This window comes from Myotis davidii, unplaced genomic scaffold (genome assembly GCF_000327345.1).
Source record: "Myotis davidii unplaced genomic scaffold, ASM32734v1 scaffold1518, whole genome shotgun sequence".
NCBI classification, from domain to species: domain Eukaryota; kingdom Metazoa; phylum Chordata; class Mammalia; order Chiroptera; family Vespertilionidae; genus Myotis; species Myotis davidii.
Window position 1 is genome coordinate 766,703 of NW_006290523.1, and position 23,036 is coordinate 789,738.

At 42.1% G+C, this 23,036-nt stretch overlaps 1 protein-coding gene across 9 annotated transcripts in view; it reads left to right on the plus strand.

The window, feature by feature from the left end:
- The window catches only part of ELAVL2 (ELAV like neuron-specific RNA binding protein 2), a 138,353-nt gene that overhangs the window by 41,678 nt on the left and 73,639 nt on the right, over positions 1 to 23,036 (plus strand). For 5 of the 9 annotated variants that reach the window (XM_006763562.2, XM_006763566.2, XM_006763564.2 and 2 more), the window contains exon 2: positions 21,142 to 21,385. In XM_006763562.2, coding sequence (XP_006763625.1) covers positions 21,157 to 21,385 — 229 coding nt within the window. In that variant the 5' untranslated portion in view covers positions 21,142 to 21,156. Of the gene's footprint in view, positions 1 to 18,263; positions 18,355 to 21,141; positions 21,386 to 23,036 lie in introns of all 9 variants that reach the window. The other 4 variants (XM_006763557.2, XM_015563771.1, XM_006763556.2 and 1 more) reach the window with 2 other exon arrangements.

Here is a 23,036-nt window from a genome sequence, read left to right on the forward strand (position 1 = left end):
ATTTATTCTCTCTCTCTTGAGTGCCTATCTTGTGGACTGTCATAGTAGGCAGGCATGTATTAATTGGTTGAATCCACATGTGGCTCATCCCTTATTTGAACCTACGACAATGGATAGCCTAGTGTAGTGGTCAGCAAACTCATTAGTCAACACAGCCAAATATCAGCAGTACTTCTTCAAAATAGACTCGCCCAGGCCGAAAACCGACTTCTGTGCACGGGCCACAAAGTTTCAATTGCACTGTACTCGCACCCGAAGAGCCACACTCAAGGGGCCAAAGAGCCGCATGTGTCTCGTGAGCCGCAGTTTGCCGACCACGGGCCTAATTTATATGCCCTTTCTCTGTCCTCTGAACCTTTGATTTTTGTTCTGTCATCTAGATATCATCCCTCCTGCTCACATTTACCAGATTGTGTCCTGTATTGTGGTTCTGTATGTGTTCAATCCTTTGCTAGACACCAAGCGGGAACTCCTTGTCTGAGTTACTGTGAGTATCCAGCACAGTGCATGTTGTGGGAGATGCATATTAGAACGAATGTGAGTGTCTTTGCCTTTATGTGTGTTGATAGTTGAGGCACATCTGTTTTTTCCCCCTATCCTTTTAGTTGTGACTTATGCCTCATCTGAAAGCTTCATCTGAAAGGATTCCTGATGCCTTTTATTTAGTAACGAACTTTATTTTTTCAGGTGGGTGTGTGGCACTTTGTAGTTGTCCATTATTGTGCAGGTTTGTCTTGTCTGAAGTTATGTGTCTCTTTAATATAACTTCCTTGGTTTTGCTTGTAGCCACTCCTGCTTTATAAGCTGAGATTGTGCTTTCTTCCATCCTTGGCACTTAGAGCATTTTTTTATGTTCACGTTGTCTATTTTTATTTGAGCAGTAAAGGGTAACAGATGTGATAAGGGTAGTTCTGCCCAGCGGATTATCAGGGAGTGTGATGATTCCGTCTTCCAGAGCATCGAGGTTGGCTGCCTTTCACAAGTATTGGAATACGTTTCCAGAGAGTTTCTGCTCTTTTGAGGTGTGAGTTTGTTGGAGGCATAGAAAATGAGATGGGCTGTTGCTCTCTAGCCAAATATTTACCAGTTAGTATTGAAGCATCCATTTTATATAAGAATTGCTGTTGGAAATTTTAACCCTGCTGTTTTGGCTTCTGTAAATGCTTGCTTAAATAATAAGGAAAATAAGACTACTCGCATTTCAGAGAGGCTATTAAACCTTCCCAGACGAAGTTATCAGTGCTGGCACCAGGCCAAGCCTTTGGTCAAGATCTCAAAGATCCAGCATATAGGGGCTCTTTAAGAACTTGCAAAGGGAACCAGAACAGAAGCCCATATTTGGGAGATAAAGAGGGTAAAAAGGTATAAATACAGGAAACTTCTTGTGTGACTTCCCCCAGAATCTAGAGACATTTTTCTCTGGGCCTGTGTGTAATAATAACAATAAATGTAACTCTATCTCTAAGCGTTGCTTGGTTCTTCTCCAGTTTTCTTCTGTAACAGTATCTTGGGATATTTGGGAACCCAGCTGAGTTCTCACATGGAAGAGGGGATAAGGGCTCTTTAAGTAGCTGAAATGAGAAGCTAGGAGGGAAGAAGGAGGCTGGGAATATAATACACAAGACTGTGGAAAAGCCTGGCCGGGGTTGCTAAATGGTTAAGCATCAATCTATGAATCAGGAGGTCAGGGTTTAATTCCAGCCAAGGGTACATGCCCGGATTGCGGGCTGGATCCCCAGTAGGGGACATTCAGGAGGCAGCCAATCAATGCTGCGCTCTCATCATTAATGTTTCTCTCACTTCCTCTCTGAAATAAAAAAATATATATACTAATACACACACACACACACACACATACACACACACACACATACACACAGTGGAAGAAATTTGGCCTCCTCCAGGTAATCTTCCTGGTCTTCCTACCGCCTACTCCCTCTCCATTGCCATCTTTACCTTCAGTGCTCTGGAGTTTCCTTCCTTAATTATGCTTTCTTCTAGTGCCCTGGTCTGTTCTGTAGGCATGTCAGTACTTTCTTTATCAGTAAATTCAGGTAGGACTGCCTCATCAGCAGACGAGAATCTTAGTGTGCTATGGCATAGTCATCTTCAGGCTTAATTTTAGTCCACAGTTCTAGCTCTTTAAAATGGTCTAATGTCTTAGATGTTTTTAGAAATGCCAGCACGTTATATTAATCGCAGGTGAGTCAGTTTGTTGACCATGCTATGACCCTGTTTGTTAAGCACTATGGTAGGCCTTGAGCAGATGCTTACCGCACACTTTATTATGAATTATCTATAGCGTATGATAATTACCTATAGTATAGAATAGCTATAGTGTATGATTCTTAAATTGACATCTGAACACCACCATCAGCTATGTAGCAACAAATTCTTTTTAATTGGTATCTGCTTAAGCATTTCTATGTTAAACAGACTTTACTCAAATAGAGACTATTCTGTCTGCTGTTGTGGTGGTTTAAATATTTGGTACTTGGTCTGAGAGTATTCGGCCTGTTTATAGGTGAGCTTAAGGTAGACAATGGCCCTCTTGCCGACTGAGTGAACCAAGTGCAGCCTTGCCTATATGCAGGAGTGTGTTGTGTGTATTTTTGTTAACTTTGAACAACTTGACGTTCGCATACATTAGAAATGTGCTGTTGGAATGAGGTAGTGATAGCAGAAAACGGTTCTCAAGGTTAGTGTCTAAGAAACAATACTTTATATGGTGTCTTATAACTTTTATAAGCCATTCTTTTATCTATTATCTAACTTAATTCTGAGAAAAACCCTGTTTGCTAAGTCAGAGTGGGAAAATCTATCCTTTATAGATGAGGGAAGTTACTGATGTTAAAAATTTGTCAAAGATAAAAAAACAACAACTACTAAGCAATACAATGAGGGCTGGCAGCCAGCTTCTTTACTTCATGGGGGCCTTTACCTTGATTCTATTTCCATATCCTCATTAGTTGTCTGTGAGACTAGGACCTGGCAGGAAACATTTACCCCCTGAGGTTAGTTCCTGGCCCTGAAGTGGGTTGATGTGAAAGCTTACACTCCCAAATTTCCCTTGCATGCTACCAAGCATTGAAACCTGGTTTTTTCTCCACTGTGGTGTTTTCCTGCCATCTCTTAACTCTTTTGAAGACCCGAACCGAAGCCTTCCTTTTTTACTACAAATGGGTGCATTTCATTCCGATATTTTAAATATGGGAAATACTAGCTGTGCTGGGGAGCTGCTTTGTTACATTTGATAATTTTGATTCGAGCACTTATTTCTGTTACCTTGGCCCTTAATGAGGAATATAGTAAGAATCTTGGTGCGGGCCAACATAATTAATGATGAACTAAGAGCTGTAATTTTTATCTGGTTTTCATGTATTCTAGAGTTTAACTTTATAAGGGCATAATAGATGGACCAAAATTATGAGAAAGTGATGATATAGAGATGCATAAGGGCTTAATTCTTGCAAACTTTTGTCAGATTTGGGGGTATTAATATGTAGAAAACTTTTTCCCTAAATTTGTTAGGCTGAAATAGTTGTAATCAGGTATTGAGAGGAGAACTTAAATACTTGTCAGTGTTTATATTTAAATAAAATGTGAGAATGTCAGATTCTTTTTAGTAAATTCTCTGTTGTTTGACTACTTTGTTTTGGAATCTCATACACTAGCTTAGTAAAAAAAATACGAAATTATTATTATAACGTACTGCTATGTAATGCCAAATGTTGGTCTGTTCCCGGTTCACATATTATAATACAGCCCTGGAAAAAGAGAGGATCTCCCTAAATTATATCTGAGGTTTTGCAGGATGGGCAGTATGTTCCCCATGTTTTAGGACCCCATACCTCCTTCCTCATAATAGGGATTGGAAGTTCATGAGAAAGTTTTTAAAGGAAAATTAGGGGTTCTGAAAAAAAACCAAGAAAATAAATTAATAGCATTAAAGTAATACTTGGCAGTCTTGAAGATTTGCAGTTGACAGAGAAATAATTTAACAGGTTCTATAAAACCCTCAATTTTGAAGTTCTTCCGGCTTTTTATTTTTATCTGTGGCTTTTAGCTTAATTAGAAGAGGTGGAAAGTATTTTCTCCTAGTCTCTGCCTGAAATCACAGAAACTTCCAGTTCAGGTAAGATTCTCTGGGGAGACAGACCCTTGTTAGGCATTGGGGCGGGGCGGGGGGGAGTGCCTGCTCTTGGCTCAGACAGACCTCTTGTTTCTAGAGATTTGCAAAGAATGGTGAGTTAATTGCCTCAGGATTTTAACCAAATTGTAATTACCCTGATATTGCCAAATGGACCCAGGGGTAGTTTTGCAGTGTTTTGAAAACTTACACCTGAGACAAAATAGCAGCTTGGGGACTGTCTAAGCTGCATTCAGCCTGCCTCCATCCAGGGGAGCTCCCACCCGCTGGATAAGCTGCCAGGCCCCTGCCCGGCTTCCCGCAGGCCCAGGGGCTGGTCGGCCGCCTTTGTCCACCACCGCCTGCCCGCTCTGTTGGTTCCAAGCAGGTTCTCATGGGGATCTTCTTGGTGAAGCTGAAGCCGCAGGGAGAGTGTGGAGTAAGACCTTTTTTTACACTTTTGTCCCTACTTACACTCTGTCCTACCTCAAATGTAATTTCTGTTGGCCGTGAGAGACAGTTTTTACTGAGTGTAAACTTAAAAGGTTGTTTATATTCATTCGGGGCTGCTGGTAGGTGATCTTTATTCTTTGTGTGTGCTAGTCCCCTTCCCCTATCCTTGCAGTCATGGAGAGAAGCACTTAATAGGCCCCTCCCCTTCTTTCTGGTATCAAAATATTTACTTAGGACTGAGTTAACTCAAGAAGGGGCAGGATATACTTAATTTCTGTAGACAGGATGGCTTTCTAGTCCCAACCCGCGTAGCATAGGATGCCCAAATGGATCTCATTTCATAGTGCCTTGAACGTATGTGGCCGTCATATTAAGACGTATGGAACACAGAACGTATGCTCTTTTGCTTCATTCTTCGTTATGGTTATCCCTTGGAATGTTTCATAGACTATTAGGTCTGTAATTAAGGATCCTGAGTTTAGATGAATATGATATTTCAAAAGGAATTAAGATTAATTCGCCCACCCCAGCCGGTCATTCGTTGTACCTCTGTGCTGTCTCAACAGTGACATTCTCAGGCATTCTGCACCAGGAGTTCTCCTTTCTACCCGGTCCTCCACTCACACCTCAGTGCTCCGGTCTTCCGAACCCCTCACCCTTCGCGATAGAAAAGCCATACACTCTTCAGCACATTTGACCTTTAGGCTCTGAGGTTCGAAGTGGGATCCAGCCCTGTTCAGGCAAAGGCGTAAAGGAGCTGTTCTTCGGAGAACTGCAGAGAATGTGCTCCATGCAAAGGGCAGCCTGCTGGCTAGCAGCTCTGGGAATGTGGCCTCTGTTGCCAATCTTTCCTGCTTTTCACTGATTTTACTTTTTAAAGAGAAGCCAGTCATGTTTTTTAATGAATGTGAAATTGCTAAGTTGATAAAGTTTTAAATGTTGAGCACTACTAGTTTTATAGACATTGGCTAGCCCAGATAACACAGATGTAGACTAACTCCGCCTCCTGGCTTCCAGTGTGACTCTGGGCAGAGATCCCGGCCGTTCATGGCTTGGCTGCCTGTTTCGATCTCTTGCTTTTCCGTGGGCATGATCATAGGTGGCTACTGATGACTATTGGTTTTGGGATCTTTCCTTCTTCCTGCTTTCAAATGTGATCCTGCAGCCTCTGTTTGACTTCGTGCATGGATTTAAGCAGAGTCCATTGCCACCTTTTACTTTTATTTTCTGTGGTTCTCAGACTCGGCCATTTATTTGAATGTGTGATAATATTTGAATGTGTGATAACTTAGAAAGACTTATTTTTAATATATTGATTTTTTACAGAGAGGAAGGGAGAGGGATAGAGAGTTAGAAACATCAGTGGGAGAGAAACATCCATCAGCTGCCTCCTGCACACCCCCCACTGGGGATGTGCCCGCAACCAAGGTACATGCCCTTGGTCGGAATCGAACCTGGGACCCTTCAGTCTGCAGGCCGACGCTCTATCCACTGAGCCACACCGGTTAGGGCAGGAAGACTTTTGACTCCCTCCCACCTCTTATGCTCCCTCCCTCCCCAACTTCTTTTCTTCTTGCTGGTCAGAGCCGCTGCTCGCTGCTCGGTCTCGTTCACCATGCCATTAGGCGTAGGATGAACTTTGTACCATGAAGAATGCTGCCAGTGGCCACCTGGCTGTGGTCCTTTTAGGTATTTGTTAATGTGTAGCCAACCTGGACAGATAAATAAGAGGATTCATGTGTTTGCAGTTTGGTCAGGTCTCAGGATAGGAGACCAGCTGTCTTTAGTCTCAGCAAGTCAAGAAGATGGGGCATTTGCAGTTAGAAGTTACTGTGGCGAAATGCGGCTGTGTCCTGGCCAGTGATGCATAGTGGTTGTTCCTTCTCCATCTGATAGCAGCAGCAGTGAAACTCACTCTCATGAGCGCCCCAGTGCAGTGGAAGTGTTCTCTGGTCTGAATTTACTGCTCCTGCTTCTACCTTGAAGATTCCCTTCCCCCATGGGCGCTCTTGTACTCCTCCTATTAGAGAATGAAAAATAGTATCCTGTTTCCTCAACTCAGTTCAGAATCCTGCCCTCCCTAGATCTTTGTTGTGAATCCTGAGTTCTCTTCCTGAAGAAAGATACATTTCACAAAAGCATGGTTGGTGGGGGGGCTCAGATTACCATTCTGCATTTGTTACCCGATGTTACTCAGCCAGAGAATCAAGATCATGTGAAGGAACTCTGTGAAATATGTCTGAGAAACTATACTTTAGTAGGTCTCTGCTCTACAGAAAAAAGAGTGAAAAATTTGGGGTTGATAGCCTCAAAAATGGCTTGAGGATCCTTTATTTTTTTCCAAATGCATTTGAGATAAAAGTAGTAGATGATGGTAAAAGTTTATTCTAGGCTGATCCAAAAGAGATTGCAGTCATTACTGCTGTAGACTAGTATATATTGCCTGTTACATAGTAGGTACTTTCTGAAAGTCCTGTCAGTGGTAAAATACTGTGTACCTACTGCCAAGCGATTGATGTGTTAAACCTACTGTATTGAGGAGTTCTAAAGAAATTTGTTCTTTTTATGGCATAGCAGGACATGGATACCAAGCAGCTCTTAGCAGTCCAAAATCAGAAAAACTTCCACCTTTGCTCCTTTGTAGTTTCAAATTTTTATAATGAGGCAGAAACCCAGTTTCATGTTTAAGTGCGAAGGCTCTGCACAAGCTCCTATTATTCTCTGGCACTTTAAACATTCGGAAGCAAAGTGCTTCACATCTTAAATGTATGCCCAGGCTCAGATGTTTAAGTTAGATGTGGTAGTTTCCATAGCAGCCATGACTTTGCCCTTTTATCTTTTTCTTCGATAGTACAATTTTTAGCATAGGTCACCCGGAGAGAGTGTTAATTCTGACTGTAGGTTCTTAAAGACTGCCTGGCAAGCCTTCTCTTCACGGGGTGCAGGTGTGTTCTGGGGGAGCTCCTTGAGGGGTGGAATACGAGCGCGTTGGGGGTACCCTTGTTTTCCTGGCGCCCAGCATGGTGCTCTTGTCAAATGTCCACTGAGTCAGAGATGGTGCTTTCCTGGCCCCGGGCAGTTTCTTCCCAGCTTCTGGAGACCGTGGCTGGACTGGCAGGGAGAGGGGTGAACATCTGGGGCGGTCTTGGTGTTTCACGTTGGTGGTGAGTTTTGCTTATTTTTAACTGTGATTTGATGAGGATGGACCACTCCTGTCTTTCCCTCTCTCCCTTCCTTCCTGAGGCTTTTGTTGTTTTCACAAAGGCTTCTAGTTAGGATTTTCTTTTCTTTTTTTTTTTGGTAATGCTGATTCAACTTGAAGCTGAGCAGGTAATACAAGAATTAGTAGGTGTATCTGGAAGGGAATGTGCGTGTCAGTGGTGGGGAATGACAGCCCACGACAAGGCTACCTTCCCCTTCATTAATAACCTGTGGCGATGTTGGCTCCTCCAGGTACATGGAGTTGCAATGGAAGGTTTCCCACTTGGCAGGGAATGTAAACCCCATGAGAAATCCCATAAACAAGTGGGAATTATTTTTATGTGCTGTGTGCATCTCATGGCAGTGATGCTCTTTCTCTCTGTGGATCTCTGCACATTTCTTGCTGAGGTGACAAAGGTGAGTGTCTTGGCTAGCAGGAGCACGGAGACTGTGCGGTCCAGAAGGCTTCCTGGAGGCACTGTGCCTCCTTTAGAGAGCTTAGGGTGTTCCCATTGCCAGGAGAAGAATGGTAACGAGGCAGTTGCAGGCCCAGAAAAGAGCATGAGTAACAGTGGGAAGCAGCCGGGGCCTGGGAGGAACCACTGGAGTTGGTTAGGGCCTCTGTGTGCGGCAGGGAGGGGTGGTGTACGCATGGGAGGTGGGTGGGAACAAGGTCAGGTTGGGTGCCTCACTGCGGAGCTGTTGCTGTGTAGGCGGTGGGGAGTCAGTGAAGGCCTTAAAAAGAGGAGTGGTTGTGGGCTGCTGACCCCTGGTTAGGTAGATCAGTGTAGCAGTGGAATGAAGGATGGATGGAGGAGCAAGATGGGAAGCAGGTAGGAGGCTTTAGATCGAGTTTTACTAGCTCTGGTTTAAAAATCCTCGTTTCTCTACTTAATAGCTGTATGAACTCTTGAAGTTCTGAGATTTCTCATTTGTAAATTGAAGCTACTGTACAGAGCTCCTAGTACATGAGAGGATTAAGTGGGATTTTGTTTGTAAAATATCTAACTTGAGGACTTGTCTGAAATGAGGAATCAATAAAGGCTGTTCCCTACCCTCTTTCAGTAGTGAGGATTCATTAAATTCTATAAGAGGCAGTCAAATAATCGGAATCTCTTTAATGCAGCAAAAGAGATCCGAATCCTATGGTTTGGTTCAGAGAATTCAGGAAGATGCCTTATTTGTTTATGTTTAATTAAACATGATCTTAAAACTGAACTGCATGCTTAGAAAAACTGTTTAAATTCAGATCATTCTGAAAATGGCAGTAGGAGAAAAATGGGAGGAGATGGTGCAATTGTGTGTGTGGGGGGTCATTTCCCTTATGTGTGAATCATAGAAGTGGTGACACCACATGATACGTCTCAATCTGCACGTTATCAACAGATTTTAGAGTGCAGTCATGTTGTAAATGATAAATCTAAATATAAGTAGAAGATGCTTGTATCATCCTTGGTGTTCTTAGCAAAGGGAACAGAGAGGTAGCAGCTTCTAATCTTAAATACTAAAATCCCAAGTGGCTGAGCAGCTGAGCATGAGCAGACCGAGTTGGAGCGGATGGAACACATGTGCACTTGTGTGTGTGTGCAGGGGGCGGGTGTGTGGGGGCCAGTGGTGTCCTTTTTAAAGTAAGGTGTACTAAAATAGACAAAGTTGAAATTCTGATGTGAAACACTTAGGCTATTGGTATCCTATATATTTCAATAGTCCTTGGAGGTCTGGGATTAAAAATTGCAGCACTTTAAGTAAAAATTCTTACCCTCCTTAGTCACCATTTGTGACTGTGCTAAATGTAGGTTAGCGTAGCATCTGCTTCAGAGCCCAGCACAGGAGATGGCAGTCATGATGGAGAGGCCTGCCTACTGCTCTTCCGTCCACAGTGTTCTTGTCAGGAAGCTCCCAGCACAGCTCTGCAAGCTTGTTGTCCATTTAGACATGGAAGGAAAAAAAAGGGGGGGGGGGTGCTAATCCATGACCGCGAAGCCAGAGAGGCAGATTTTCTATGGTAACATTCTAAAAGAGGCATCTTCCTTTGTCAGCAATAATGATAATAGCCTCTAATACTCACTTGGCACTTCACAGTGTCTAAAGTGCTTTCACATATTATTTGACCAAATTAGACGTATCTAATTCAAGCTTTTTAAAGAACACAGACCCTTTTATCCCCTCTCCCTCTTACCATCGTGGAAATATTTGAAAACCTAGATGCTTCTGTGGTTTGAGTCTTAAGAAAATTTTCCCCGTGTTAAGATGCATCCTGTTGTTAACATGTGTGCCCTTTTTCCTAACCTCAACCTATGGGAAATGGATATTGCTTCTTATCAACTCTTAGAAACATGTGTGCACATACATAAATAAGATGAATATATATATATATACACACACATGTATACATGTTATATATATGCATATATATTCATTGGCTCAAACCCTTGCCTTATTGTTCATTTATGCAGAGTAGGCCTTGCCCTAATATACTTGGAGATTTCTTAAGCATTTCAGTTAAAATGTGCTGTACCTTAGTGATATTAAGATAATTTTCCAAGAGAGAAGTTGGACAGAAGTTGAAGTCTTCGACAGTCCTTGATGGGGAACCTAAATGTTTTGACTCCTTTCCCTAGTAGAGAGGTACCCAAGATCTGACACCAGGGGTGTGTGCGCGCCTGCTATGGATATAACAAGCAAAGGTTGGAGGCTGGCAAAGACTTTTCCTGATCTCTAGTGTGAAGAATGAACTCCCTGCCTCCTTTCCAGCTTTAACTCTTCAACGCATTCTCAGGCTGCAGGTTACCCAGGAATTTCCTCTCCCTCATCCCCCTCCCCTAGTTGGAATCACCAGGACTAAAAATAACGCTTTAATTGAATTCCAGTTCTCCCTGCCCTCTTCCCTCTTGAAATGTAGTAAATAACCAGGAGCTTAATTACCATAGGAAGACACAGTGGTACTTACAGGTGTTTTTTCCTAGCCAGGATGAAGTTGAAAGAAAGTTGTCTTTGGAGGAAGAAGGAAAAGAGCTAGACCAAAGGAAATAAAGTCTCTTTCTTTGTGTGAACCTTGTTTTGTAAGATGTTCCAGCTTTCTATTCTAAATAATTCCTAGTCATGTTTCTAAATCAAAAGGATGTATCTCTTGGGGAATCGCAGGACTGTATCAACTGAAAAGAAAAATACATATTTCCTGGTGGAAGTATAGGTGAAGTATCTATTGGAGACACCGACATTGCAGAGAGGAAGGGGCTGGCACCTGTGTTGTTCAGGTTTAGGTGGTGAGGGTGTGGGGGTGTGTGGGGGGGGCTTTGTCCACTCTCCCCCGTATATCAATTAATTACAGGATTTTATATGCCCCAGGGCTGCCTCTCATCCTTTTCAGTTTCTCTGAAGTTCAGCAGAAATATTTGTAGCCTCCCAACAGTATTAAGGAAATAGACCTTGTTTTGCTTATATTTTACTTTATTGACGTTACTTTGGTGTAAGCTAATTAAAGTTAACTATGCTCTTCGGTTTTCTGTCTTTAAGTCCTGCTAAATGACAGGGACAAGTGAAATAACTCTAGGGGCCACATGGAGTATTGTGGTCCTTTATTACACTGGTGAGTTAAAAATGATACCGGTGACCATAAAACTTCCTTGTGTTTTTTATTCTCAGCAAGATGACTGGGCATACTGCCCTAGCCGGTTTGGCTCAATGGATGCAGCGTTGGCCTGTGGACTGAAGGGTCCCGGGTTCGATTCTGATCAAGGGCATGTGCCTGGGTTGAGGGCTTAATCCCCAGTAGGGGGCGTGCAGGAGGCAGCCAGTCAATGATTCTCATCATAGATGTTTCAGTCTCTCTCCCTCTCCCTTCCTCTCTCTGAAATGAATAAAAATATATATTTTTAAAAAATTTAAAGAATGGGCACACTTTCTGTTTTGGAACTTGAGTATGACAGTACTTAGGAGCTGTTTTTCACCTACCGAATGAAAATGCCCAACTCCAGGGATTAGAGGATTTACAGTCTGTCTTTCACAAAGTCGTACTCCCCTGAGGGGGCTCCCTTTAGCTGTGACTTTTGTAGAAGAATGTCTTCACATTCTTGTGTTCTACTCATCTCCCTCTTTAGGTTCCATAGCCAGATAACGACATGGACATTAATTAGGCCCACTGAGGTTGGAATGAAAGAATGAGGTTGGAATGATTTCATCACTAGAAGGTAGCGAGTGTATGCCAGCCTGTAACCAAGGTTGAGTTAACTCCTGGCTTAACCATCACTACTGTGGAGGTGTATAAATAGCCCAGTTGAAGAATATAGATTTTAAAGTTTACTTCCATTTCACAAAATGTAACTTATTTTCATATGATTGTTTCAAATGTTTGGGGGGAACTGGGAGATGTTTTCTTATTTGCATTTTTGACAGTTTTAATGGGGCTTCCTAAGTTAGAAATCAGTTTCTGAATAGTACTCTCTTTAGTAGTTGCATCTTTTAAGTTACACTGGGTTTTCAAGAAATTTACATTTGCTATTAAATGAATCAGTTGCAGACTTCTTGGTTTAATATAAATTCAGGTTTTCATACGTTGGGGTTTCTTTCAAAAGATATATTTTTTTTTTCTTTGACATGACAAGCTATTTCTTTCCTTACTTACCTTGTATTCTTAGTGCCTGGAAATTAATGAATGCATTGGCGGTTTGTTTGAAGGTGAGCAATTGAAATCTAAACTGATATCTTGATAATGGATTTAAACAGCTCACTGAGGTAATTAAAGTAGCACGTTAGTGACAGGTTTCCTTCTGGGTATACCCTCTTCTCTCCCCTCTGATTGGAGTCATCCTCATCCAGCACCTTGATTACCGCAGTTGTTTTTTCACTGGTCTTCCTGCTTCCAAAGTAGCGAGTCCTCCCACACAATCACAGGGTGATTTCCTTTCACAATAGCAACTCTTTCACCTAAAATCTCCCTGTGATTTCCTTTCTGACAGTGGCCTCTGATGGGGTTTTGGACACACAAAATATGGCATCTTGGCACATTGACTGTTTTGAGCTGAAGGAGATTGAGAGAACAGCAGGAGCAGATAGTGCACTTTGACCTCCCTCTTCCTCCCTGAAACAGGTCCTAAACCTCCCAGGTGAAAGGTCCCTCCTTGTACCAGGAGGAAGGAAGACACTCTTATCACCAGAGAAGGGGATTCAGGGCCAAGAATTCTGTACCAGCAAACGTCATTAAACTTACCTTGCTAGTTCTTCATCACTTACTATTGCTAGCCCAGACCCCTGTAATCTGTCAGTTTTTCAGAAACTTGGTGTTTGTCTAAGCAAACAAACATGAAAAGCTTCCTACTCCGGTCATGTCTTTGGGTCTTCATTTTCTTGTGCAGGCTCCCGTGTAGATGTAAAAATTCAATAAAGATTGTGTGCTCTTCTCTTGTTAGTCTGTCTTTGTCAGTTTAGTTTTCAGACCCAGCCAGGGACCTTAGGATTTTTGAAGAAAACGTGTTCCTCTTCGCTATGCCTCCGAGACCCTGTGTGGTCCGGCCTCCGAAGGACTGGCCTTGGGAAGACTGTATTTTGTCTGGAGGAGCCACAATGGACCAAGAGACAGAGAAATGCCGGCGTTCACAGCCGAAGAACATTCCCCTCTGTCTCATGCAGCCGTTGCCCTTGTTAGCCCCAAGGCCCAAAAGCTAGTTTGACAGGGCCGAGCAGGCAAGCAGCTAAAATGGTGTGGGGATGGGGCGGGGACTTGACAGGGATTCTGGGATTGAGGAAATCCTGTGAAGTGTCAAGCCACAAACCTTTATAATTTTAGGAACTCCAAAGTGAAGCACTTTAAAGAAAACAAAACTAATGGCTCATTCCTGTAGCTGACACATCCGCCCATGGATTCGGGGCTTGGTTGACTCTTCCATTGCTTAATTCTGTAAAGCTGAAATGTGTCCCCGAAATGCCATTTTGGGTGGGAAAGGTAAAACATTGTTCTGTAGGAATGGTGTCTGCTGGATAGATGACCCCATTTGCTGCTTATCCAGCTGTCACCTGTAAGTGTGCATCCCTTCACTGATTATTTTGAGTGCTTAGATGTGTTTTGGCCAATGTTGCCGTCTTTAGGTAGGTTCTGCTCTTAAACTTGAGAGACAAATGACTTGTCTGTGGTCAGAGGAACGTTAAGCCCTGGTACTGATTCTGCCCGGGTATCTTGCTCCTCAAAGAACCTTTTAGCTGCAAATAAGTGTCCAGACCAAGGTCACTTTACCCAACCAAGCTGGAACTTTCTAGTGTGAGAGAGATGTTTGCCCTTGACCTTCGTCCTGATTCATTTTAGAGCTGTTATCTATAGATATAACAGGCTAATATGCAAAGTGTCCCCTTGGTAGTTTGATCCAGAGACTGGGAGTTTGATTGCTTGCTATGATGTGTGCTGACCACCAGGGGGTGGCGAGGAACAAAGGAAGGCCCGGCCCGCAGCCGGCAGGAAGGCCTTGATTGGCCCTGGTCGCTGGCCAGGCCTAGGGACCCTACCCATGCATGAATTTTGTGCACTGGGCCTCTGGTCTTTTATGTTTGCTTAAACTTTCCAGTTTGTGTTGAATTAAACCTGTTTGAAATTCATAACTTAATTATGACGTGTTTTTAAACACCTTTGTGTTAAAACGTGTTCATTTTTTTCACACATACCTTTGCTTCTGCCATTTTTCTCAAGTTAGATGGCGATTCCAGATGCCACTGCTCCATAGCCCCGCTGGCCAGAGGCTTGGAGCACATTTGTGTCATGTTTTTGGGTTTGTCTTGGCTTCTGGCTTTTCTGTAGTTGGCAAGTTGGCATGTTGAGCTCTTGAAATAAAAAAGTGCTCAGGTGGCTCCTGGCTGGTATGGCTCAGTTGGTTGTAGTCCTGAAAACCGGGAAGGTCTTGGGTTCAATTCCTGGTCAGGGCTTATACCTAGGTTTTGGGTTTGATCCCCAGTCATAGCATGTATGGGAGACAACCGATCCATGTCTCTCTCACATAGGTATCTCTCGCTCCCCCTTCCTCACTCCCTCCTTTTGTCTAAAATCAGCAAAAAAAATTTTTTTTACAGTACACAAGTGGTCCAAGTAATTTCCTTTGTTATGCCATTTAACAAGAATTTGGATTTTAGTTAGTAAGGATGACTGATGGAGTGTGCCAGAAATTGAAAACAGGTTTTCATAAATCTCTCTCTGGTTTGAAATGCTTGCGATGGGATAGGAAAACAAGCTACCAGGTTTGCATGCATTTAGGGAGGTGATTGCCCGTTCCTGCTCCAGTTTTGTTTTGTTTTTTATAGGAACTGTTCTCATCTTTACTTATGTTTTCGAATGCTTAGTCTCTACAGCCCCTGACATGGATGTGGGGTGGGTTTGGCTGAGGCCTTCCACAGAGATGGAACCTCATGAGCAAAGCCAGGGAACGTATGTCTTTGAATGTACTGCAACTGTTCAAGCCACACCAAGTGTTCCAGATTTTTCGTTACTTGAATAAGTGGGCGTGTAGAGGATCTCTGAGATTGATAATGTTTGTACTGAGTATTTGTACTTCATTTGATAGGCAGGAGTGGGGGGTGGCTATTGAGGGTTTAGGAAAGTCCGTCTGGGAACAGTGTCAGTGTGGATCAGAATGATGAGCGGACGTTTGGGGAGGCTGGAATTCAGTGGTTCAGATGAGAGGTGAGGGTCCAGATCAGAATGGTAACCATGGCATTGCAGAGACCGGTGACAACAGACAGGCCTTCCCAGGGGGTGTGCAGTGGCCCTTGCAGCAGTCCTGCGATGACATTCACCTGCAGAGGTCTGGTCCCCAAGTCCTGTGGGTTCTACGTCTTAGAAACCTCCACTGCAGATAAGGTACTCGAAGAGAATTATCAGGCTATATTTAGGATGTTTTTGATTAGCAACCTATTTTGTTTGGTGGCTGTCTCCCAGAGGTTTGAAATATCAAAGAGGTTTTCAAATTTTTTTATTGGGAAGATTGGAAAATAGGGACTTTTCCTTTTCTCTCATGTGACCAGAAAACTGTTGGTCCCAGATATGAGAAATCAAGCAATAGCATTGGTTTCCTAAAATGTACTATTGTGATTAACTTTTGAAATTAAAGTACACAGAGGGCCGTTGAAGTAAAAGGGAAAACAATTCAATTTTAAACGTTTGTATAGATATATGGGAAGTGAACTGTGTGAGTGGGATAACAGAGAGGTCGCTCCCCCCTCCAGTAACATCATGCCACACCAAAACTAACACCTCATCCTTTTCTCTTGGAATCCAGGGAACCTTTAGAATATTCTAGACTGATCTGTGCGAAAGTGCCTTTTCATATAAATTACTGCTTGGCGACAAACAACAGGAGGAAAAGCAGTCTCAGTTGGCACAATTGATGTCAAAATTGAGACGTGAACATACATTGAAACATATTTTTCGGCCTTAAAATTAATGGTTTGGTGTCATTAAAATACGGCCTTTTTCCCTCTTTCCGAAGAGTTTCAGAGCCAGTGGAATCTATAAATAGTGCCCAGCCTGGTTGTCTGTGGTAGATTGAGTAGAGCAGACTGGCCTGTCCTTAAGTGAAGGGGAAGTAGCTTTACATTTTTAGTAACTGAATTGTTGGCCAGCATAAAGGTAAGGGCCATGTGAGCAACTTATTTATAACTTCCCATAAAGGTATGTGTCTGCCTCAAGCAGAGAAACTGTCTGGGGTGCTTGCAATGTGAAAGTGCAGCAGAATCATTTTCCATACCCAGCTTCCCCTAGCTCAGTGGTTCTCAACCTTCTGGCCCTTTAAATACAGTTCCTCATGTTGTGACTCCAACCATAAAATTATTTTCGTTGCTACTTCATCACTGTCATGTTGCTACTGTTATGAACCGTCATGTAAATATCTGATATGCAGGATGGTCTTAGGCGACCCCTGTGAAAGGGTCGTTCGACTGCCAAAGGGGTCGAGACCCACAGGTTGAGAACCGCTGCCCTAGCTAGTTGGTGCAGTAAAGTGATGGTTGGCATCCCCCTGGGGCTTTCAGAAAGGGGGGGTGTCAGTAGGTTAGTGCATTAGTGTCCCCTCCTATGGAATAGAAGGGACTGACTGCGGCCATTCAGTTGGAATCTATGGTTTTATGTAGTGAAAATGTTTAGATAGGAACTCCCAAGGGTACTCAGGATAGAACAAGCTTGGTTTGACCTGCTGGGTGAGGTCCTCCACCTATTCTACCTACGCAGGCTAACCACAAATAGGTTATTGTCAAAATACTGCATGGGTTTAAACGCACTTCATTTTTTCACAGGTTCAGTTCAACTATAAGTTTTTTTTTTTTTTAAATAACATCGAAGTCAGCCTGAATTCTCTGGTAACAGTGGGAGAAGGGAAGAAAATGAAACATTTCATGGCATCCTGTAAAGATGATAGATGCCAGAACATGGAATCCATGGTTACATGTTATTAATGTCATCACTTGCATGAAGAGTAAATCGCAGCCAGATTTAACTTTGAGGATAAAGTTTTTATCATCATAAATATGCAAGTGAAAGCTGTTTTTGGCCCTCCTTTGTTGCTCATTGTTTATTTCAGAGACAGTTTTTTTTAGTGTTTTTTTTTTTTTTAAATATTATGTTGACCATTTAAATCACGTGCATATATGGCTAAATGTAAACTTCGGCTTTCGTGCCAATACCGGTGGCTTTGTTTAGTATTCGGGCAAGTTGTAGTAAGTCGTGAATGGCCCATTAACTATATTGGAGGCCTCATAGCAGCACTAATTTCAAATCGTGCTGGGTTTACAATTTACATATTAAAAAATGTTCACTTGATTTCGTTCAGGGACAAAGCTGACATCTTATATAAGCATTACTCCAAACAATCCTATTTATTGGTCCAATTATTTCAATTGAAGGGTGCTGGTTTACTGCCTCTTAGTCTATGTGAACAATTCTCAGTGAGACTGTGGCAGAATAACCTCACAGGGTTCCGATTCACTTTTAATTTTCAGTCCCAGGATTAAGGATCATTTAAAGTATAATGTAACATGGTGGGCAAATATAGCTTCTCTTAATGCCCTTCTGATATTTTGGGGAAAGAAAAAAACTTTTATGCAAAGCATTCACTTATGAATTGCATGACTGCCTTTCTCACTATAAAATTTCATTCACATTTCCTCCCTTCTCCCACATCCATAAAAGTTAGGACAGCATGCAGTGCTTTTCTTCCTTTTTACGATTTAAAATACATTTTTAAGGTAGTTCTTTAGGATAGATGCCAAGGTAACTAGTTAATACTGTTTTGAAATCAGGCTCTTAATTTAAAATGCTTAATTTGTGCAAGAAAGCGACATGTTAGAATGAATTTGGAAAGATTAGATTGGAATTGCCTCAAATTCAATTACGCCACACTGCATGGACGTGCTGGGAATATTAATGCAGTCACTGTAAATTTTGTACAAACTGATCTGTTGCATTATCTTGCTCATCTAACATACGGTACTTTTTGTGTCCATATTGCAGACGGCAACTCCAAACTAACATGGCAGTCAGACTGTGTGATGTGGCTTCTCTGCTTAGAAGTGGTTCGTGGGCAGCAGAGCCTTGGACTGGGGTCTGTGGGATTTTTCTTAAATTCTGTAGGCTGCTTTTTTCAAGCATGTTGCCGGAGTGCTGAGGCCATACCAAACACTTGAACTTCTCATTTGGCATACGAATTACTCATACATTCCCCCGATGACGGTATGGCCATCATTAGGACTTACTAGCCCATGGCGATTTTAACCACAGTGGTCTATGCAGCATCACCACCATGCTCTTGTCTCTGACTTTTTCTATTCTAAATTAGGATTTAGCGCAGACTCAAAGAAAAAGAGTGACAAGCTTTCTTTAAAAAAAAAAAAAAAACTAAAAAGTTTTGGTATGGTCTGAATACTAAGTTACCGTAATTCTTTACATTCTGTTTACTATGTATTTTTTTGGTTACTAAATTTTGGAAGTCATTCACAATTCCTGACGCTCCCCCAAAAGTTGTTGAAATGGTAAATCTGGCTGGAAATTATTTGCCCAGTAACTGTTGAAAGAGTTTGCCTTCTGTGAACAGTTGTGTTGAGCCTATCAATGAAATATGCATTATTTGTAAAATATAGCACATTAGTATCATTTTATTCCGAGCAGATGGTCCTATAGCTGAGAGAGGCTGTAATTTTCAGTGCACACAGCCTACTGCAGCTGTTCACTTGAATGTTGGCTTAGGAGCTCATCCTTGCCACCTGAACATGGAAATAAATGTGCAATTAAGTGAGGAGTGTTTGTTGTCCTTGCTAAAGCCTGCTAATTTCAGTCAGTGAACACTTTATGTTTCAAATGCCATCCCAGTGAGCTTCAGTCCAAACCTCATAGTTGGGGCTCATCTAGTTTCTCCACAGGCATAACCCTAACTTTTGAATAGCGAGTTGTTTTAATTGGCCTCTCTCATCCTGCAGCTCATTGTTTTCGTAACTGCTGGGCAAAGGTTAATCCCACAAAAATTATGCTGTGGGAAGTGACCCACAGCTAGTGTTCTACAAATTGGAACAGTTATGCTTTATTAGGAAACCTGAAACCTCCTTTCTCAATTGCACGTAAATTTGTTAATTATAATAAAGTGCACATCTTGAATTGTGTCAGATTTTTTTTTCCCCATTCAGGTTTCTTTATTCCTTTAAGCAACTCCCTGAGAATGCTTTTCCTAGCTGTAGCTTGCAGTTTGTAGAATAAAGACCCATTTCTTTGAAAAGAAAAGGAAATGAAGTCGTGGAGGGGCTATGGGCTGTTTGATGTTTCCTAGGTCTTCTGGCTTTGTCTCCTATTTTTTTTTTTTTTTATCATGATAGCACTGGTTCTTGTCCCGTGTGTGGCCAGCCTCAGTCTGGCCAGTCTCAATCTGTTCTCTGCTGCCTTCTTTTGTAAACATCTCTTGCAGCAGAGATTTCTTCCTATTTGCTTATGCACCGTTGTGTCCTTTTGTTTTTCCCAGGCAATATGTTTTTTTTTTTTTAATACTTTTTTCCCCTCTTTTCCTGTAACACCCTTTTCCTCTACTTGGCTTTTTAAATTTTATCTCAGATTCTTTGCTTTTTTATATGTTAAAACTTCCCCAAAACTAGTATCCAACCCATTCAGCGTTGTCACTTTTGAGAAGTGTTTTTTTTGTTTGTTTTTTGGTAAGATGGCGGTGTATTGGATGAACGAGGAGTGATGATCTTTTCAGCGATGCTTTGGTTTTTGGATTCCCCCACAATCTTGGCTATCCTGGGGAGAAAGCTGTTGAAAGATGGTTTTAGGAAATTGGGGGCTGTGGTTATGAAGGACTCTGTTGCTTAAAGAGCAGAGGATTGATTTTTAGGGAATTGGATCCAATTTTTTTTAGAGTAGCCTGAAAAATTTGAGGCTAGTTCCCCAACTCTGCTGTTGATGCTGCATTTGGAGTTTATAGATGCATTTTCAACAGGCTACGTGCTCAACTGAAAATTCCTTGGGCCGGTCTGTTTGCAAAAGCTGATGTATTTATACTGCTGTTTTAGTGGACTGGATAGTTTTATTTATTTTTTTCAATGTCAGACTTAAGGCACAATATCCATGTTGAATTGTTTGGGGATTTCATTTTGATGCTTCAGATCAGTTGCCTTGTTGGTGATCTTTAGCTGCCAAGGTTGACAAAAATGGCTAGTTAGATTCTACAAGATACACTATAAGTACTCATACTTCTTTCCCAAGATACCCTACAAATTCTTTTCACACCCTAGCATATAACATCTGATATTTTCTTATTTCTTACCAACAGAAGGGGTATAAGATATTGTCAATCAAAACCATTTTCAATATGTAACCAAAACAGTACATGTTGACAAATTTATATTTTTAAAGTACTTTTGCTTCTTCATTTTAAGTTAATGGATGTCTGTCAGTTTTTAGAATATTGAAATTCCTAGGCTAACTGAAAACCTCTTCAAAGTTAGATAGAACATTTTTTTGGTTTGTTTTTGGTAGCATGTTAAGCTTTTTATTTTCTAGTTTGTTTTTTTTTTAGTCAGGGTTCAATTCTGTGCCTTTTGGTGCTAAATTTTCTGAAGTCTGGACACTGCAGGTGAGTAAGGGTATGTGAGTAGACTCAGAAGGTGGTTCTAGAGAATGTTTAAGATTTAAGTTGTGCATATGTGCATGTATGGAATATGTATGTGTAAGTATCACTGTGATCTTAATTAATAGCTTAATATGAAGTAAAAATCAGCATAGGTGCTGCACTTTTGGTTGAAGCTTTATTGTTATTTCTGCGGAACGACTGTTTAAATTTTTGGGTGGAATCTTTAATAGTTTGTGAAATATGAATTCTGACATTTCTTATTGTCTCTGTGTTTAGCAGGTAATTGCTGCCATGGAAACACAACTGTCTAATGGGCCAACTTGCAATAACACAGCCAATGGTCCAACCACCATAAACAACAACTGTTCCTCACCAGTGGACTCTGGGAACACGGAGGACAGCAAGACCAACCTAATAGTCAACTACCTTCCTCAGAACATGACACAGGAGGAGCTCAAAAGTCTTTTTGGAAGCATCGGAGAGATAGAATCTTGTAAGCTTGTAAGAGACAAAATAACAGGTATGCAGTTTTATATATTTACTCATCGTTAAAGGAAGGACCATGTTCCAAGGTGTGAGGAAATAAGTTTACCACTTGTCCTGCGTTTTACACATCTAGTTATTTCCTGTGTGAAACTTTTAAGAATTTTATTTCCCTTTTTTAAAGCGTAACATTGTTTTATGGGCAGTCTATATTATAACTAGACTTTCATATACTCTGAACTGTATAATAACATCTTTGAAAAATGTTTTAAACGTGCATGTGTCTGGGACAGCAAGTATCATGTTAACCTTTGGTTTTTAGTTTCCTGAGCTTACATGACTTAGCATTTCAGCAGTGAGATAATAAGGAAACTAGTGTGTTGGGAGAGGGGAAAAAACCCTCTCTAAATGTCCTTTCCCTTAAGTCGGTATAGTCCTTCTGCGTATAACATATATGAACAGAGGAAGTGGTAATATTCACATTGTCAGTGTATAAATATTTGCACTGATACCATTTGAGCATTGCAAGATCTTACGTTTTGTTCCTTGACAAGGAAAGGATTGCTCCTCTTCTAAAGATAAGAATGAAAGGATGGGTAATTTGGCCTTTAATGGTGGATGCTACATTTTGAATATTAGGTATCTCCTTGGTCTTTTGTAAGATTTGACTAAGTTTTTGGAATAAGCTAGAATCCAATTCAGAGCATGCTCTTGGATAGAAGGGCTTGTGCTTCCTGCAGGAGTTCTCTCTTTGTCAAACACTGAGGCTGTATGAAGTTAGTGTAGACAGACTCTGTAGCCTTTTCACGGTGTTGGTAAATGTGCGTAATGATGTGTGTCAAATTGGTTTACCTGGCTTATAACAAAAATAAAACTAAATATTCCAAGTGAGTAAACAGTACTTAAAGACAGCGTGACAAGTCAGACCTGGAGCCTGAATGTTAGTAAGTTACCTTGGCCATGTCAGCGCTTGGCTTCAGGTTTCCCCTGGTAAAATGAGGTAGAGAGCAGAGGACAAGCCACATGAGGTAATTTCTGAGGTCACTTGTGACTTGTCCTGAAATGGCTTTAACTGTTCTTCTATCGAGATAGCACGGCTTGCCCAGCTGGTGTGCGTGGTTGAGCACTGACCTATGAATCAGGAGGTCACCCTTCGAGTCCCAGTCGGGGTACATGCCCAGGTTACGGGCTCGATCCCCAGTGGGGGGAGTGTGCAGGAGGCAGCCGATCGATGATTCTCTCTCATCACTGATGTTTCTATCTCTCTCTCCCCCTCTCCCTTCCTCTCTGAAATCAATAAAAATATCTTAAAAAAAAAAGATAGGGCTTATTCTCTCCAAGATAAGTGAGTTCTTAGAGCTATCACCTGGGGAGGGGGGTATCCCTCAGCCCGGCCTGTGCCCTCTCGTAATCCGGGACCCTTCGGGTAGGGTCCCTAGGCCTGGCTGGCGATCAGGGCCTATCAGGCTTTCCTTCCCCTGGCTGCTGGCAGCTGGCCCTGCCCCTGCCACTGCTTGCCATCTATGCAGCGCTGTTCCCCCCACCTCCCACCCGCCACCTGTTACCTCCCTCTGCAGGCAACAGGCGTGGGGTGTGATCACTTGGCTGGCCTGAGCCTCCCTCTACAGGGCGATCACTGGCCTGTCACGCACACCCACCACAGCACTGCTGGCCAGTGGCCTGGGGCT